The 16,490-nt window shown below is 40.2% G+C and overlaps 1 protein-coding gene across 2 annotated transcripts in view; it reads left to right on the top strand.

The window, feature by feature from the left end:
• KIF26A (kinesin family member 26A) overlaps nt 1-16,490 on the top strand; it is a 105,572-nt gene that overhangs the window by 77,934 nt on the left and 11,148 nt on the right. For both annotated transcript variants that reach the window (XM_030484459.1, XM_030484458.1), the window contains exons 7-11: nt 10,925-11,134; nt 13,121-13,214; nt 13,687-13,949; nt 14,201-14,384; nt 14,681-14,840. In XM_030484459.1, coding sequence (XP_030340319.1) covers nt 10,925-11,134; nt 13,121-13,214; nt 13,687-13,949; nt 14,201-14,384; nt 14,681-14,840 — 911 coding nt within the window. The remainder of the gene's footprint in view (nt 1-10,924; nt 11,135-13,120; nt 13,215-13,686; nt 13,950-14,200; nt 14,385-14,680; nt 14,841-16,490) is intronic.

Here is a 16,490-nt window from a genome sequence, read left to right as displayed (position 1 = left end):
GAGGGAAGCTATTGCTGTGGCTCAGCGAGGGAAGGGCTGCATCCCAAGACCCCAGCACAGAGAAGCAGCAGCAGTGTGTGTTTTGATACTGGTACAGACTTGGACCCCAGTAAGCCTAAACCTTTAGAATAAAGACTTCACCAAACAAATTAACATCTGTGTGTGAATTTCTACCTTCCTTATTTGATATGCACTGTCAAAGCTGCCCTACCATGATTGTTGGTTTATCCCATCAAAGAAACTTGCTTTGGCTAAAGCAGCAATTCAGTGGAGAACTTCTCCATGCATTAAGCCCTTTTCATTGGTTTCTGTGTTGAACACATGAATAAGAGTTATTCTGAATTGGGTGAAGGGACAGTTGAATCTGAGGAACTGATTGAATTGAGCATAGGCAGCGCCAGGACTATGTGGGGTGTTTCTGTGGTGTTTAGAATTGTATAGGTCCTGTCACTGGTTGTGGGACCTTGTCTTGAACTTGGGAGCTTTTTGGACATCTGGGGAAGGGGAAGAGACTTGAATTCTTGCTTTTTGTAAGCTGTGCGGCTGTAGCAAAGGCAGTAACTGTGCATTGTGAAAACTGCTGGAGGAGGCAGGAATGTGAAAAGATGGTGATGGTGAGTTCTTGCACTTGAACTCAGTTATTGATTATTTGAGCCCGAGATCTAAATTTGTTCTTTATCTCACATCATCATCTCCATGTATATCAGACAGTTCTGCTGTGGTGAATTTGCTATATGGCTTTATGGTTGAATACATTTGTTGTTAGAGACTTAGTACAGCAGATAGGCTGTATATATCTTTTGCAATTTCTATTTATAGTATCTCATTGTTTCAAGTACTCTCTTGGAAGGTGGGAAATAAATGCCTTACTAATTTCTTTCACATTTCACAAATACTAATTTCACCTTACAATAATTTCAGTAGGAGTGTGTGGACTTGTCCTGTGATACAAATCTTTAATTAAACATTTTGCCTAATTTTCTTTATTAAGAGTGCAAAATGTTACGTATTTTCATGGGTGTTTGTAGGGTCTGTCAATATTCAAGAATATGAAGAAGTGTGTTTTGGGTTGGTTTTTTTGTGAGGTGTTTTGGGGTGTTTTGTTTTTTTTTTTTGGTAGTGGTTTGAAACTGTAGGTCTGTCTGGGACTGGTGTTTCATGTAATCAACAATAATCAAACTCCCATGCACAAAGGAAAATCCCACCACCAATGCAAACTGGATACCAAAAGGAGTTTTGCTCACTACTGATAAATGTTACATAGCAAATTTCATACCTTTCTCTTGAATGTGCCAAAAACATAAGAGTCCAAATCATTTAGCTGGATTGTACTTAAAAGGCAATGATCCAGTACAGTATGATTCTTGTAACCAAATCATTTTTGTGGTCTCTCTGGGTGTTATTAAATTTAATGTCAGAATAGTAGGAAAGATGTCTGAAAGCCATTTAATACTGTCACTGGTAAGAAGTTAGATTATGCTCGATTTCTGACATTAATGCGCTACTTAAGATAATTTATCATATTGTGGTATTAAAAAAGACATCCTTTTTACAGTGGCTGCTGAGTAGCATTCTAATTTGCTATTTTTCTTTAGCATGGTAGGAAGCCTTTTTCATGCAAAATGTTTTTTCTGGGGTTCTATTCAGCTCATTCTTTATAATACTGCATCACTTACAACAGCAACTTAAAGTGCTTGTCTCTTCCAAGGATCCTGTCAATTTTTTATCTTAGAATGACAGCACCCTCCTATGTGAATCAATTGAAGTGGAGCATTTAAAAAGAACCTGTTTCTTGGACAGGTATATATATACTGGTCTCCATTTATGTGTTTTAGACATTTACTTTCATTTATGCTTTAGCATGCCATAGCTAAGGTACTGCTAATATGATTTACTGATCATGCAGGGTTTTCTTAAGTGTGCTGTGTGTCCCATTCACTGTTTCTTATGATGGTTTGATGATGGATAACAAATAGGGACTTAATTTTGTCATCTTTATTGCTGCTTGTTTCCTAATGACTAGAGTGTTATTTCTGGTATAAACCATATATCATACTAAGTACTCTTCTATCGATATATGGTAGTCCTGTGTCATCCAAGGTACCTACATCCCTGCTAAAATGCCTTGAATTGCTTCAACAAAAATGTAGGAAAATTAGATAAAAAATATATAAATTCTTCTACTTTGTTTTCACCTTGAAAAATTAAGTAGTTTTCTTCATGTCTTCTGGGAGTAGAGATCAATTCTTCTATAATAGAGTACAATACAGAAGTGACTTTTTTTTTTTTTCTTCCCCCCTTAGGTTTTCCCAGGGGAGATAGATGGTCTATGCTAGCGTGGCAATTTTGCATGTAAATTTGCTATCCATTGGTAGTGGCAGTATACGAAGGGCTTCTAAGAACTACCCACAGTAAACCAATTTAGCAAGGGTTATATATCTGTCAGTTACAATTAAATCCATGAAAAATATTGGCTCTGAACTAGGACTTCTGTAATTTGATTTACAGTGTAGTTGAAAAATAAGTGATTTCATTGGAAAATGGTCTTTATTCAACTGAATGTGAATTTGTTATAATTTCTTGCTGAGAAATCTTAATTCAGAATGGTGGATGTCTAAACATAGTTATTTAATTAACCTGCTGTTATACGCCATTTTGTGAACATTGGACAAAATTAACTTCCTGGCTGCTCGATGCCTGTCAAAGATTTGTGTTTCCAGGGAATATTTAGTGCCTGTTCAAATTTGATATAATGACATCTATTGCTGAAGACCAAATTGCTTGTTCATTTAGGGATTATGATACTTCAGTAATGCAGAATATGACCAGCATTTTTAAAATGGATTCCAGTGTAGTCCTAGGACTTTGCCAAAAAACAAAGTCAGAGTTTATTTTCGTAAAAAAAGCTTGAGCACATTTTTAAATTTTACAAGCTTTTTAATTCATTCCTTCTATTTTTTCCTTCTCATTCTGTCTAATTTGAAACTTGACAACTATATAAGCATCACATGCTAACAAAGCATCACTGTAAACACATGAACACTGTGCTTCCATTGATTTCAAAGGAGGTACCATATGTTACAGTTATGCCTGTACTAACATACTTGGCTGGGTCAGGGTCTTAATTTCCTCTGCATTCAAAATGCCATAGAGTCTAGTCGTTACTTAGTGAATTAGTGGAGTCTTCTCTGTCTATATGTCTGCCCCAAATTGAACTGTGTAGTATTTGGCACCCTTCACTCTACTGCAAGATAAATTACCAACTTTCTGAGATATATATAGTATTTTTTGAATTCGTTGCCTAAAACATGTAGTAGAGGTCTGTGATAGTCTTGGGAACAGAATTCAAATCATCTGGTTGTTTATGCGTGAGACAGTCTTCCCCCTTTCTTTGATCTTAGAGTTGATAGCCCTTCTGTCTCTTTTGATTATGGGGTAATAATCAATGTGAACCTGACTGTCTCAGTCTCCCGGCTGTTTCTGTCTAAAATTGTGTAGGATTGTGTCATTCTCTCTGTTATCACTTGCTCTTTTCTCTACAAATTCAGCCTTAGATGTGATTTCTTCTGGGATGACGCATGCCTCACTGGTCTTGGAGGAGTTTTGTGTTCACTGATGCATGGCTTTGCCATAGCTTCATTCAATTCAGCATATCCAAAATATATGGGCTGTATTAGACAAAACTGCTAGCATGCCCCCGGCCATCAGTCTCACATTCATGTATTGCTGACAGAAAGTTGCTTTGAAATTTGGGTTTCACAGTTTTTTTGGTTTGTCTCTTACTATTTCCTGCTTTCTGGCACTGACATATGCTTGATGTTCTGCACTGTCTTGACCAGTCCTGAAGCCAGTCCGTTATTTTGGTTGCTCTGACTCCCCTGTCCTGTTCTCCTGAGCTCCAGCTGGTTCAGTATGCAAGGTGTGTGTGTTTGGAAATTATGAGTCTGCACGAAGGGGGGATATGGGGCTGGAGATGGTCACAGCATGAGAACAGTGACTGCCATGTGGCAATGGGGCGAAGGACTCTCCTTGTGACCCTTAGTGTGAAATGGGGTAGACAGTAGCAGTGGAAGAGAAGGGCCGCAAGAGGAGGAAGGGCTGGTACCAGGCAGGATGTACATCACTCAGTTTCTGATATATTTCAATGTTTAAGTCAGAATTGTTAAATATGCATCTAGATTTGGCTTTTATAAGGGTGAAAGATGTCAGGGGTTAGAGTTTTGGCTCAAGGCTCAAAGAAATTACTGATATTTCAGTGCACTATGTGGATCTGTGTTTCTATAGCGTTCTTATCAGATGTTTTTAAAACTATGGGGTTTAGCCCCAGAGTCATCCACATAGCCATTGTCCTCTGCACAGGGCAGTTGTTTGGGTTTTTTTTCTTAACTCTCTTATGTTTTTCAGCAGCCTGCCCTTTTTTTCCATTAATATTCTTTATGTGTGCATAAAACCGTGGTCTGATTTTTGCTTTTATGCTTCAGCATCCATCCACTGGCTTTGCCGTTACATAGCTGGAGCAAATGAATTCTAGCTTGCAGATGTATTCTTTGATTATTATGAAATCCTTCTCCCAGCCTTGCCAGTGCAAATTAAAATTACACTTATCATGCTGGGTGCATGGGCCTCTAACCTTCTGCCATGCATTTCTAGGGCTTTTCCAAGTTATGTACTTGTTCGTTTATTTTTTAAATTCTTTACCTTTTTAATGGCATATTAAGGATGTCTTTTCCCAAACATTTTTGGTTTTAATCAGGTTTCCTTCAGCCATTCTGCTGACCTCCTGGTTCCTCCAGAAACATGAATTTGGAAAGTTCAGGAGTAGAGTGTTAACCTTCAGTGTACAAAACCCACCAGATTAGAGTCAGTTAATTAATGAGGTACTTCAGAGGTCTGCATGATTTAGGCTGTCTTCAGGCACTGAGAAAAATGTTAATGATGTGAAAGTATTGTGATGTTTGTGTTTCTTTTATTTTTATTTGCAGAAATTGAACTCAAATACTCTTTTTCTATCAACATCATAATTGAAATGGAGCCTTTATGCAATATTCAATGTCTATATGAATGTCTATGTACAAATCCTTGTATTCTTGATAATGATAAATTTCCACTTGCAATTCTTTTTCTTACTCTGCATCTTTCTGTGACATTAAAGAAGAAATATGCAAAGGTGGTGGTGGTGGCAGAACAGGAGTTCTAAAAATCCCCAGGCCTAACAGGAAGAATCACCCCATCGCAGGAGGGATGTGCCATTTTAGCTGTCCCTAAGGAGTCTAAAAGTGCTCAGGACAGAGGTTCCCTGAGCCTGAGATGACTTTTCTGGAATCATCAAATATGTATTGTCTTTGGGTTTTTTTTCTGTGCCCCTTCTCCCTTTCACCCTTTCAGCTCTCTCTTCTCCCCTCCCCCCCCTTTTCTTATTCTTTCAGACCTGTCTTATTCTTCCATTTCTTCATTCATTCTCCTCTAAATTCCTTCTCTTTTATTTCTTTGCTTTGTGTAAGTGTCACTAGTAGCTGGTACCACTGCAGTTGGAACTGACCACCAGAAACCTGGCCATATTGTTGAGTAACTGCCCACAGAGGGTGTGATCCTGAGTGGCTCTGAAATTAATATTATTGTACTTAATTCTAGTAATTCATTTTCATAAGCAACTAAAGGCATTTGAGTGCAGTGCAGATATTGCTGTGTTGCTCCCTAGTTACAGGCCAAAGTAAGATTTACAGGTTCTCAATTTTCTTGAATCCTTCCCTTGCTGCAAGCCGTTGTATCTGGATGATTTCCTGCACCGCATGTTGCAATCTCTACAGGTGAGTGTATGCCTTTTGTATGAGAACTAGATAAAGAGACTCAGGAGAAGATGAGTTAAATTGATCCTTAAGGCAGGAACCATGCTGGCTCTATAGTATGCTGCTTTTTCTGCAGTACTCATCCTGGAAGAATACTGGGATCAACTTCAGAGCTGAGAATATAAACCTGTCACTTAAGACTGGTCCTGAAGCACGGTGAAGAAGTGTTAGAAGAATAAGCAGTATAACGCACAACCTTTCTTTCCATACTTAGAACCATGTGCATGCACCCAGGATCTGTCTGCACTTAGTTTTTGCTGTTGCGAAGGGATATGTTTGGGTAATCTTTGTGCTTGTTGTTACTTTCATGAGCTTTCCAGCTTCATTTCCAAGTGAAGTCTGAGTCTGGCCCAGCATTATGAATGAGTGTGACACATTATAGTGCTACAGTTTCTGGTAGGCATCACTTATAGATACATTTAGTGGGCAGAGAAACTAAATTTCAAATCAGTGTTTTTCTACTTTGCAAATCAGCTTTCATATAGAAAACAGTAAAAGAGGAACTCCCTCAAGCTGCTTTTCTCTTCTCCCTCATATTTGTCTTGAAAACTGACTTCCATCGTAAAGGTGACCCTTGAAGCCTGTTAAGTTTGGGATCTGATCCGTTATAGGAAGCTATTTTACTATCTTTCTGCTTCAGAGAGGTGGTTCAAAAACCTGATTTGTCACACAAGGTTTTTCTGTGGGCAAAGCCATCTTTGTGTAGGGGGAGCAATGCTCTGATGGAGGTAACTTGCTGTTTAGGTCAGGAGCAAACCAGTTTTCCTCTTATCCAAGCGCTGGATGCTATAATCTAATAATAGGTGGAAGAGAGAACAGCAAGGCCTGTTTAGAGAAGTGCTTTGAAAACAGCATGTATTTTAAAATTCGTTTTAATCAAGTGACCCTGAAGTGGGTATTTGTACTTATATATTTAGGTTTCAGTTTTGGTTTTTTTTTTTTTTTCCCAAGGGAGGTTATTTTTCTGAGCACCTTGGTAGCATGTCAAGGTTGAGCTAGCAGGCTAATACACAAAGCTGTCTTCATGGAGCTTTTGTGGGGAAACAGCCTTGAGTGTGTCACCTCTGATGCACTTTGCTTTTGAAGCAGCTTTTTCATTTATTCTAAGGTTTGCTTATTTTATGGGACTGTATTTTCGTATATTCGTATCACTATGAAAGGAGAAAGAAAAGAAAGCAGTGAAATTAGGGGACTGCTTGAGTCAAAAGGTGGAAGAATCTGCTGCTACCTTTGGTGGAGCCTCCTGTAGTATATACTGGAAGGATTGGTTGTTTTTTAACCTCTTTGTTTGGAAAAAATGTTGGGGAAAAGCTTTTATAGCCACTCTGTGGAAAATATTATCTCTGAAGATGCTAGAATAATTGCGCAGGGGTGCTTGTGTGCAGCTTAGCCTCTGTTGAAGGGAGGAGTTGGAAAAATGAAGCAGTTGAGGAGCTAAACAAAATCTTCAAATTACCTACCCTTCCCAGCTGATAAAGGAAGGGACAGTTCAACCTGGTGCTTACTGCTGTGCCCACCCGTTTGTTGTGGATCATCCTGGCTTGGGCACTACATTTCACTGCACCACTGGGTGCAGGCGTGTATGCCGTCACCTTTTCATCTTGTCTGGTGTGAAGGGCAGGGTGGCTCAGCCTACTCTGCAATTTGTGCATGCAGTTTCCCATGTTGTGCTTTGCTGAAGTAATTTTTCAGCTCTAGTTCTTCCTTTGCCATTATTTCTCTGGATACAGGAGTGATGGGGAAGTGCTGACTGCAAAGAGCCCTTTTTTTTTTTTTTTTTTTTTTTTTTTTTTTTTGTAAAGACACAAAGAATGTGTCAGTATAATAAATGCACACCGTTTTAATGACATAACGTTCATGGAACGTATTAAGTAGAAGTCAAGAGTTCTGGCAGATTGAAGGTTAAATTTAGCAACAAAAAATTACTGAAAGGGAGGATCATTCTTTATCAGAGATACACGTTTTCCAACCCAGCTTCCCCATGCTATATCCAGCTCAGGGCTAGAGATAGTCCTGCCTCATAGAGTCATAGAATAGTTTAGGTTGGAAATGACCTTTAAGATGAGACCAGCTGTTAACCCAGCACTGCCACATCGACCACTAAACCATATCCCTAAGCACCACATTTACACATCCTTTAATACCTGCAGGGATGGTGACTCCACCACTTCCCTGGGCAGCCTGTTCCAATGCTTGACAAACCTTTTGGTGAAGAAATGTTTCCTAATACCCAATCTAAACCTCCCTTGGGCACAGCCTGAGGCCGTTTCTTCCTATCATAGAATCGTAGAATGGTTAGGGTTGGAAAGGACCTTAAAATCATGTAGTTCCAACCCCTGTGCCATGAGCAGGCACACCTCAACCTAGACCAAGGCTCTGTCCAACCTGAACACTGCCAGGGATGGAGCATTTACCACTTCATTGGGCAACCTGTTTCAGTGCCTCACCACCCTCACTGTAAAGAACTTCTTCCTTGTATCTAACATGAAGTTCCCCTGTTTAAGTTTGAAACCATTACCTCTTGTCCTATCGCTACAGTCCCTGATGAAGAGTCCCACTCTGGTACCCTTGTAGGTCCCCTTCAGATATTAGAAGGCTGCCATGAGGTCACCACGCTGCCTTCTCTTCTCTAGGCTAAACAGCCCCAACTTTTTCAGCCTGTCTTCGTATAGGAGGTGGTCCAGCCCCCTTACCATCCTTGTGGCCCTCCTCTGGACTTGCTCCAACAGCTCCATGTCCTTCTTATGTTGAGGACACCAGAACTGTACACAATACTCCAAGTGGGGTCTCATGAGAGCAGAGTAGAGGGGCAGGATCACCTCCTTTGACCTGCTGGTCACACTCCTTTTAATGCAGCCCAGGACATGGTTGGCTTTCCGGGCTGCGAGCACACACTGCCAGCTCGTGTTCAGTTTCTCGGGGACCAACACACCCAAGCCCTTCTCCACGGGGCTGCTCTGGATCACTTATTTGCGCAACCTGTAGCTGTGCCTGGGATTGCCCTGACCCAGGCACAGGACCTTGCACTTGGCTTGGTTGAACTTCATGCGGTTGGCATTGGCCCACCTCTCAAGTGTGTCAAGGTCCCTCTGGATGGCATCCCTTCCCTCCACCGTGTCAGCCGAACCACATAACAGTGTCATCAGCAAACTTGCTGAGGGCGCACTAAATCCCACTGTCCATGTCACTGACAAAGATGTTGACCAGGATCGGTCCCAACACTGACCCCTGAGGGACACCACTCATTACCCGTGTCCAATTGGACATTGAGCAGTTGACCACAACTCTGTGTGTGGCCATCCAGCCAGTTCTTTATCCACCAGGTGGTCCATCCATCAGATTTATGTCCCTCCAGTTTAGAGACAAGGATGTCGTGTGGGACAGTGTCGAACGCTTTGCACAAGTCTGGGTAGATGATGTCAATTGCTCTGCCCCCATCCATCAGTATCCTATTGCTTGTTGCTTGGGAGACGAGACTGACACCCACCTTGCTACAACCTCCTTTTGGGTAGTTGTAGAGAATGATAAGGTCCCCCGCTGAGTCTCCTTTTCTCCAGGATAAATAACCCCAGGTCCCTCAGCCGCTCCTCACAAGACTTGTGCTCTAGACCCTTCGCTATCTTCGTTGCCCTTCTTCAGACATGCTCCAGCAGCTCAATGTCTTTCTTATATTGAGGGGCCCAAAACTGAACACAGTATTCAAGGTACAGTGTCACAGTGCTGACCTCTGACTCATCAGCTAGTGACTGTTCTCTGTGTTTGGAGAGTTCACCTGCTAGATTTGCAGCAGAGGGGTTGCTATCTGTCACTTCCAACTCAGGTCCAAGTGCTGTAAAAGGAGCAGGTGTTTGTTGGTCAGTAGTAGCACTGCAGCAGATGAAGCTTCTGACGGGTGCTGTGGAGAGTACAAGTGTAGATTGTTTCAGTTGAGCTGGCTGTAGTGTATTAGAGCCGTGCAGGCTCTTCACCCACTGAAACTAGATGGTTAACACTGGCGCTGTGAAAGTAATTGGACAAGGAGATAATGCTGTTGTTCAGCTTATTATTGAAGCATTTTATACTGGCCATGGGAAGTCACTGTGACTGAACACTTTTCTTATATTTGATCTGCTGGGCAGTGTAGAGTTAAAGGTGCACCTGTAATAGTCATTTACTTCAGTCCAAGGTGTATAAAACATGCTGGTTCTGACCTGGGAGCATTTCAAAAGGATAAATGATTGTAAGTGGGTGTGAGGCAATATTTCACAGTTTGTCAAAGTAAGAGTTTGATTTCCAGGAAGCTTAAAAGAAGCAGGTGTGCAGCCTTTACTGAACTTTCATGAGATACAGTCACTTGGTTCCCACAAACTGCCTTGGAAAGCACAGCTAATATGTCTGACTTCTCCAAAAAAGCTGTCTTAAAATACCATGTGTAGGAAATCAGCATTTGCAGTGCTGCAATAGAAATGTACTTTGTGATTTGTTTCTTTTCAAGCTTTTTGACTTTTTAATGTGTTTTTTCCCTTCCTTTCTTTCCCATTAAATCTGCAACTAACCACCCAGGAGCCTAGTAATGACAGCATAAAGTCTACTGAGAAAGTTATAAGAAAAGCATCTTTTATTAGAAGAATGTGATCAAGGAATTTAAAGTTTCTAGATTTAGTTCAGTTTGAATGCACTAGCTGTCTGAGCCTTGTGTAATTCAGACTGATTTTCAGAGTGGATCAGTTTGTGCTTCCAGTCACACTGAGTACTTGAAAGGTAGAAGGCTAGAGTTCCCTTTTCTTTAGGCATGGTATTACACCTACAGTGGATTATACCCACTGCAGACCAGACATTTGCAAATTGAAACCATAAAACTAAAATGGAGTCAATTCAAGGGACAAAGTGCACCTTTTAAAAGCTAGTTCAGTGAAGACCCCAGGGTGGAAACCAGGCTGGAAAATCTGGCTGTGGTTTTATCCCACGGTTATTCTGACACATCTAAATATTACAAATGAACGTGTCATGGGAAGGGGAGTGGGCTTGGGAGGAATGCTTTGCATGCATTTATCTGTAGCTGGGAACTCAAGTTGTTGTTTCCTTCTGAATTCTTGCAGGTGAAAGTGATGGTAAGGATTTGTCCCTCTCAAGGAGCACATGAAACATCTGAATCCATGTCCTTCCTAAAGGTAGACCCACGAAAAAAGCAAATCACATTTTATGATCCAGCAGCAAGTGGGCCTTCCAATGCAGGTCACAGAAGAGGTGTTGTTGCTGTCCCAAAGATGTTTGCCTTTGATGCTGTTTTCCCCCAGGATGCTTCGCAGGTACTGAAGTCACTTGCATAAACCTTCGGAGTCTTCTCATGGCCGCTGCATTTGATTGCTGGAAGAGTTCTTTCTGTTTCTGGGGAATTTTATTTGAATGGGTTGCCTTAATGCCTGGAAAAAAACCATGGTGATTAATAGACAAGTGGGTAAATTCTAACATTTTCGGTTTAGTAGAGATGTAAAATTAAGGAATAATAGCTGGGGAGATGGATTTGCTGGCTAAATTATCTTCCTGCATTTTTCTTGTTAGAGAAAGACACACAGCCAATTTAAAATTCGCTTTTCCGTCCAGTTAGGTTTTAACCCATTTGGTGTCACTGAAATAAAGTCCTTTCCCACTGCTTTCAATGGCAAATGAACATGTGCTTAACATTAAACTAAATGCTGCTGTTAGGAGAAGAGATAGAACTAACCCTGTGGGATTGCTATACTGAAACAATTAGGGAGCTTTTATATTTTCCTTGCCTTTCCAGTTTGTACTGTTTGACTGATTATTTTATCTTGATGGTTGTGCTGCTGATGGTATATGCATTTCTTTGGCCTGCAAAATGGTGTATTTGGACAGTAATAGCCTCAGACCTGGGTTATGATACTCAAATGGGATGGCTAGTATTTGAAAGGATTATGGGCTGCACTATATTCAGTGAAATTGTACATATGGACACCTGAAATTTCCTTCTGGGAAAAAATCTTCAGTTCAGAAAAAAAATTCCTAGAACAGCTTTAGAAAGAACAATAAATTCGGGAGCGTATGAGGAGCTACTCCAAGTTTGAACTGCTGGAAAAAAATAGGGTGAAGAATACACCACAAAAATCCAAGGTGAAAATGGTACATTAATGTTGAGAAAACATGACAAGACCTAGTTCAGAATCCCACTCTCAGATATTTTCCTAGGATTTTGTTTTAGTTTTTGGGTCCCAAACTAGAGATACGAAAATATCTATTAGGTCCAAGTTTTAGCCAAGCACTAAAGATAGAGGATTACCTCCCGCATACATCAGTGCCTAAAGCAGTGGTAGCCACATCAGGAGGCTGTTTTTAATGTCTTACATAAGCTCAAATGGTGTCTTTGTGCAGAAATATTCATCAATGATCTTAATATTAGTCCAGAACTGGAAGTGGCTTTCTATTACTTATGTTGCCAGCCCTGCTGCAAAGTGGCTGGTCATAGCCTGCTTCTCTGCTGGTTTTGGCGCCAGTCCTTAACATTGTTGACCCCTGGTTTGGGCTAGGCTCTTTCAGGTCTTTGTGGTGGGCCTGTTGGGTAGCCTGTTTGTGGTGTTTCTCGGTGACATTGGCCAGTGCAGCCACTTTTGTGCAGGTGTCGTTGCTTGTGGCAAGCTTACTGCCATGTACCTGTAAACAGAGCCTTATCATTTCACTGTAGTTATATATTTGCACCAACCCTCTCCTCTTCCCCAGTTGTTGTACTTAATAGGTCATCTTATTGTGCATGTGAAACCGTCCTTGGTGTGGATAAACTGGTTTTAGTACACTCAAATATTTTAGCAAGTTCTCTTTGATGATGATGATGTTTCCCCTGGCAGAGGAAAATGTGATACTATGAAATCTTATTCAGGGATCTTAATGCATTTTTTCCAGTATGTATGTCTTTTTAATTCCTGTGAGCACTCTTGAGTAGCTTAATTTCAGTGGAGTTGCTACCATTGCTGAATAGCCTTGGCTAAGCTATTATACCAGCAGGAAGCCTGGTTGGATAGCATTCAGTTTGCTACATTAGTCATAGAATCAATATTCCAAGAGAATTGGCTTAGTAGAATTGAAAACTATTTTAGGCTGTGGTAGCATATTTTATTATTTTTTAAGGTAGCATAGTTACTAAAATAATAGGACTGATGCCATTAAAATGGGAAGAATATTGCGCCTCAAAAATATTGAGTCATTCATTTAATTACAGAAGAATAGTAAAAACCGTAGCAGTATATGCTCATTTACTTATTTGTCTCCAATCTTTCTTTCAGGCTGAGGTATGCTCTGGAACAGTAGCAGAAGTAATCCAGTCTGTTGTGAATGGTGCAGATGGTTGCATATTTTGCTTTGGTCATGTCAAGCTTGGTGAGCTCCCAAATTCGTTACCATTAATTACTATGTCAGTCTGGTAATTACATGCTGTCAGCTCCTGGAACAATAAACCTGGAGTATATGAATAGATTAGAATTTCTCTTTAATTAGTTTTGCAAACTTATCATGGTTTATTTCTAGACCGTGATTGTAAGTTTTAATTTGAAAAGGTAAAACGTAACATCAGATTAGCTTAATCAAGTTTATATAGGTGCATTGTGATGAAAAGCAAAAGATCAGAAATGTTTTTACCATTAATTTGTTGTGGGTCTGAGTTACAAAAATTGCAAAACTAACTGAATAATTAACAATGGATTAATAGTTAAGTATTTTGCATTTTTGCATCTGTTCTTTCCCGTTATCTGTGTGACACATGACATTGCTTGTAGTGTACAGTGGTGATATGAAGAGATAATGTCTTGTACAAGAAAGGTGAATTAAGTTCATGTTTGTCTTTTCATTCTAGGAAAATCTTTTACCATGATTGGTAAAGATAACTCCACTCAAAGCCTTGGTATCATCCCCTGTGCAATTTCTTGGCTCTTCAAATTAATCAATGAACGTAAAGAAAAAACTGGGACTCGTTTCTCTATTAGAGTATCTGCTGTGGAGATCAGTGGCAAAGATGAAAACCTGAAGGATTTGTTAGCTGAAGTAGCCACTGGCAGCCTTCAGGATGGCCAGTCTCCTGGGGTTTATCTGAGAGAAGATCCAATATGTGGAACTCAGGTATAATGAATATCACAACATAGATTTTTCTGAGCTTGACTTTCTTCTGCTTTCTATTTCCTTTTGTCTGACAACAATTATGACAACTTTAAGACAGTAAAAAAAAAATTATTGCTTTTAACTTTTAAGCGCTTCTCCCATGGTGTACATATTTGTTTCCTTTAGTGCCCTAGAGATTTAGCCAGTTCAGGAAAAAATAATAAAAAAGGATGCCCCTGTGCTAATTAGTCATTTTCTTGTTTATATTCAAGCTTCAAAACCAAAGTGAGCTAAGGGCCCCAACAGCAGAGAAAGCTGCCTTTTTCCTTGATGCTGCAATTGCTGCCAGAAGTACCAGCAAACCTGAATGTGAGGAAGAAGAGAGAAGGAATTCACATATGCTCTTTACTCTTCACATATACCAGTATCGCATGGAGAAGAGTGGCAAAGGAGGAAGTATGAATCTTCTTACCATATTGTTTGTTTTTAAATGGGTTAGTTTAAACAATAATTTGCAATAAACTTAAAAAGAAAAAATGAAGCGAATCCTCAAGCCAGTCTAATCACCTTTAACTTTGGTAGCTGTGGCTAAAGTCTGGTTTCCTTTCTATTAATATTTAATTTAGTCATTATCCCATGCTGTATTCATTATTTTCCTCATTTGAATACATTTTGAATACGAAGTTTGGCTCGAGTCCATGCAAGGAATGTGATATACAACTGTTTCCCCCCCCCCCCTTTTTTTTTTTTAGTGTCTGGAGGACGCAGCCGGTTGCATCTCATTGATCTAGGGAGCTGTGAAAAAGTGCTGAGCAAGAGCCGAGATGGAGGAGGCTCTCTGTGTCTGTCTCTCTCTGCCCTGGGCAATGTAATTTTGGCCTTAATTAATGGTGCTAAGCATGTGCCATATAAGTAAGTGAATTATTATCTGCATTATCTTAAATTTGTGGCTGGTGTTACCTTAGCAATGAACTGTATCAACAATTTACTCTTTACCTAAGGTGAAGTTAAAGCAAGTTCTGTTGTCTTTTAAGGTCACAGAATCATAGAATGTTTTGGGTTAGAAGTGACCTTAAAGATCATCTAGTTCCAACCCCCCTGCCATGGGCAGTGACACCTTCCACTAGACCAGGTTGCTCAAATCCCAGGTTGCTCAACCTGGCCTTGAACACTTCCAGGGATGAGGCATCCACAACTTCTCTGGGCAGTTCCAGTGCCTCACCACCCTCATGGTGAAAAATTTCTTCCTGATATCTAATCTAAATCGCCCATCTGTCAGCTTAAAGCCATTCCTCCTTGTACTATCCCTACATGCCCTTGTAAAAAGTCCTTCTCCAGCTTTCTTGTAGGCCCCCTTTATGTACTGGAAGGCTGCTAGAAGGTCACTTCTATATTACGGATACATGTTTCTGTTCATCTACCTGTCTGTATATATACATACACACAATTTTTTATATGTTACATAACAATGAGAAATGCTTAATTACATGGCCAAAAATTATATGCATGTTGGTATATGCTTAAGTTCGCTCAAGTATTGGGGAGGGTTTGATTGTTGAAAAAAACATGGGAAAATGGCCAAAACGTTTTCTTTCCTTCTACCTCCTCTTTGTTTCCTGGGTTTGGAATTTGGACTGATCTCAGCCAGCTGGACCTTAGTGTACAATTTCATCAGAATTTCATAGGATTTTCTCTCCTTTTTCCAAATTTACAAATTATATTGAAATTTCAGAAAATACTAGAAAGTCTATCAACTATTGTCATCAAAGGTTTTTTTTTATGTATGCCTTTTTGAATGCTACAATCTTTCAATTAAAAAAAAAGACCACCATGTTGCACATTTGTTTATCAGAAGCAAACATTTAGGTGTGTTCCTTTGTGGAGTGTTCTTGACAATAATATTGTGTCAAACACACCTGTTGGGAGCCCAGCTTAAAGACAACACCCACATTGTAAAAACCCGTACCAGAACTCGGCCTTCAGTCCTGAAATTTAATTGCTGCTTGCAATTAATCTTCATGCATTATACCTTTGTGCTGTTGTTATCAATCATGTCATTTCACATATTTATCTAGCGTTGCATCTCAAACAGGTGTTTATTCTCTCTGTATTTGGAGGAAGAGTACTTTCCTCAGGCTAGTTGCTAGGTTTGTGGATAGAGGATGGATGGGTTAGAATAGGGAAGGGTAGATGCTCAACTTTGACACCTGCCATGCTTTAGTGAGTAGACATGATGGTAGTTCCCACATGTTGGGCCAGCTCAGGGGGTGATAGGAAGCAGCCTCCTGAGAGCACTGGGGAGAGATGTGTTGGAGACCAGTGGAGGACAAAATATCACTTATCTTGTCAGCTTTGCCGTCCATGATGGAGGACTTTCATCACCAGGAAAGCCTTCAGAGAGAAATTCTGCTTCCCATTTGCTATGTCAGAGCAGACAACCGCAAGCAGAATGGAAACTAGATGGGTGCCACTGATAACATATTTCTGATGTTTGTTATATTTGTTTAGAGATTTCTTACCATTTCTGTTGACTTACTTTTTAGTACTTACCAAAACTGTTTG

Source organism: Strigops habroptila, chromosome 4 (assembly GCF_004027225.2).
Source record: "Strigops habroptila isolate Jane chromosome 4, bStrHab1.2.pri, whole genome shotgun sequence".
Taxonomy (NCBI): Eukaryota; Metazoa; Chordata; class Aves; order Psittaciformes; family Psittacidae; genus Strigops; species Strigops habroptila.
The sequence above is the reverse complement of the archived record's forward strand: the minus strand, read 5'-3'. Positions and strand labels throughout refer to the sequence as shown.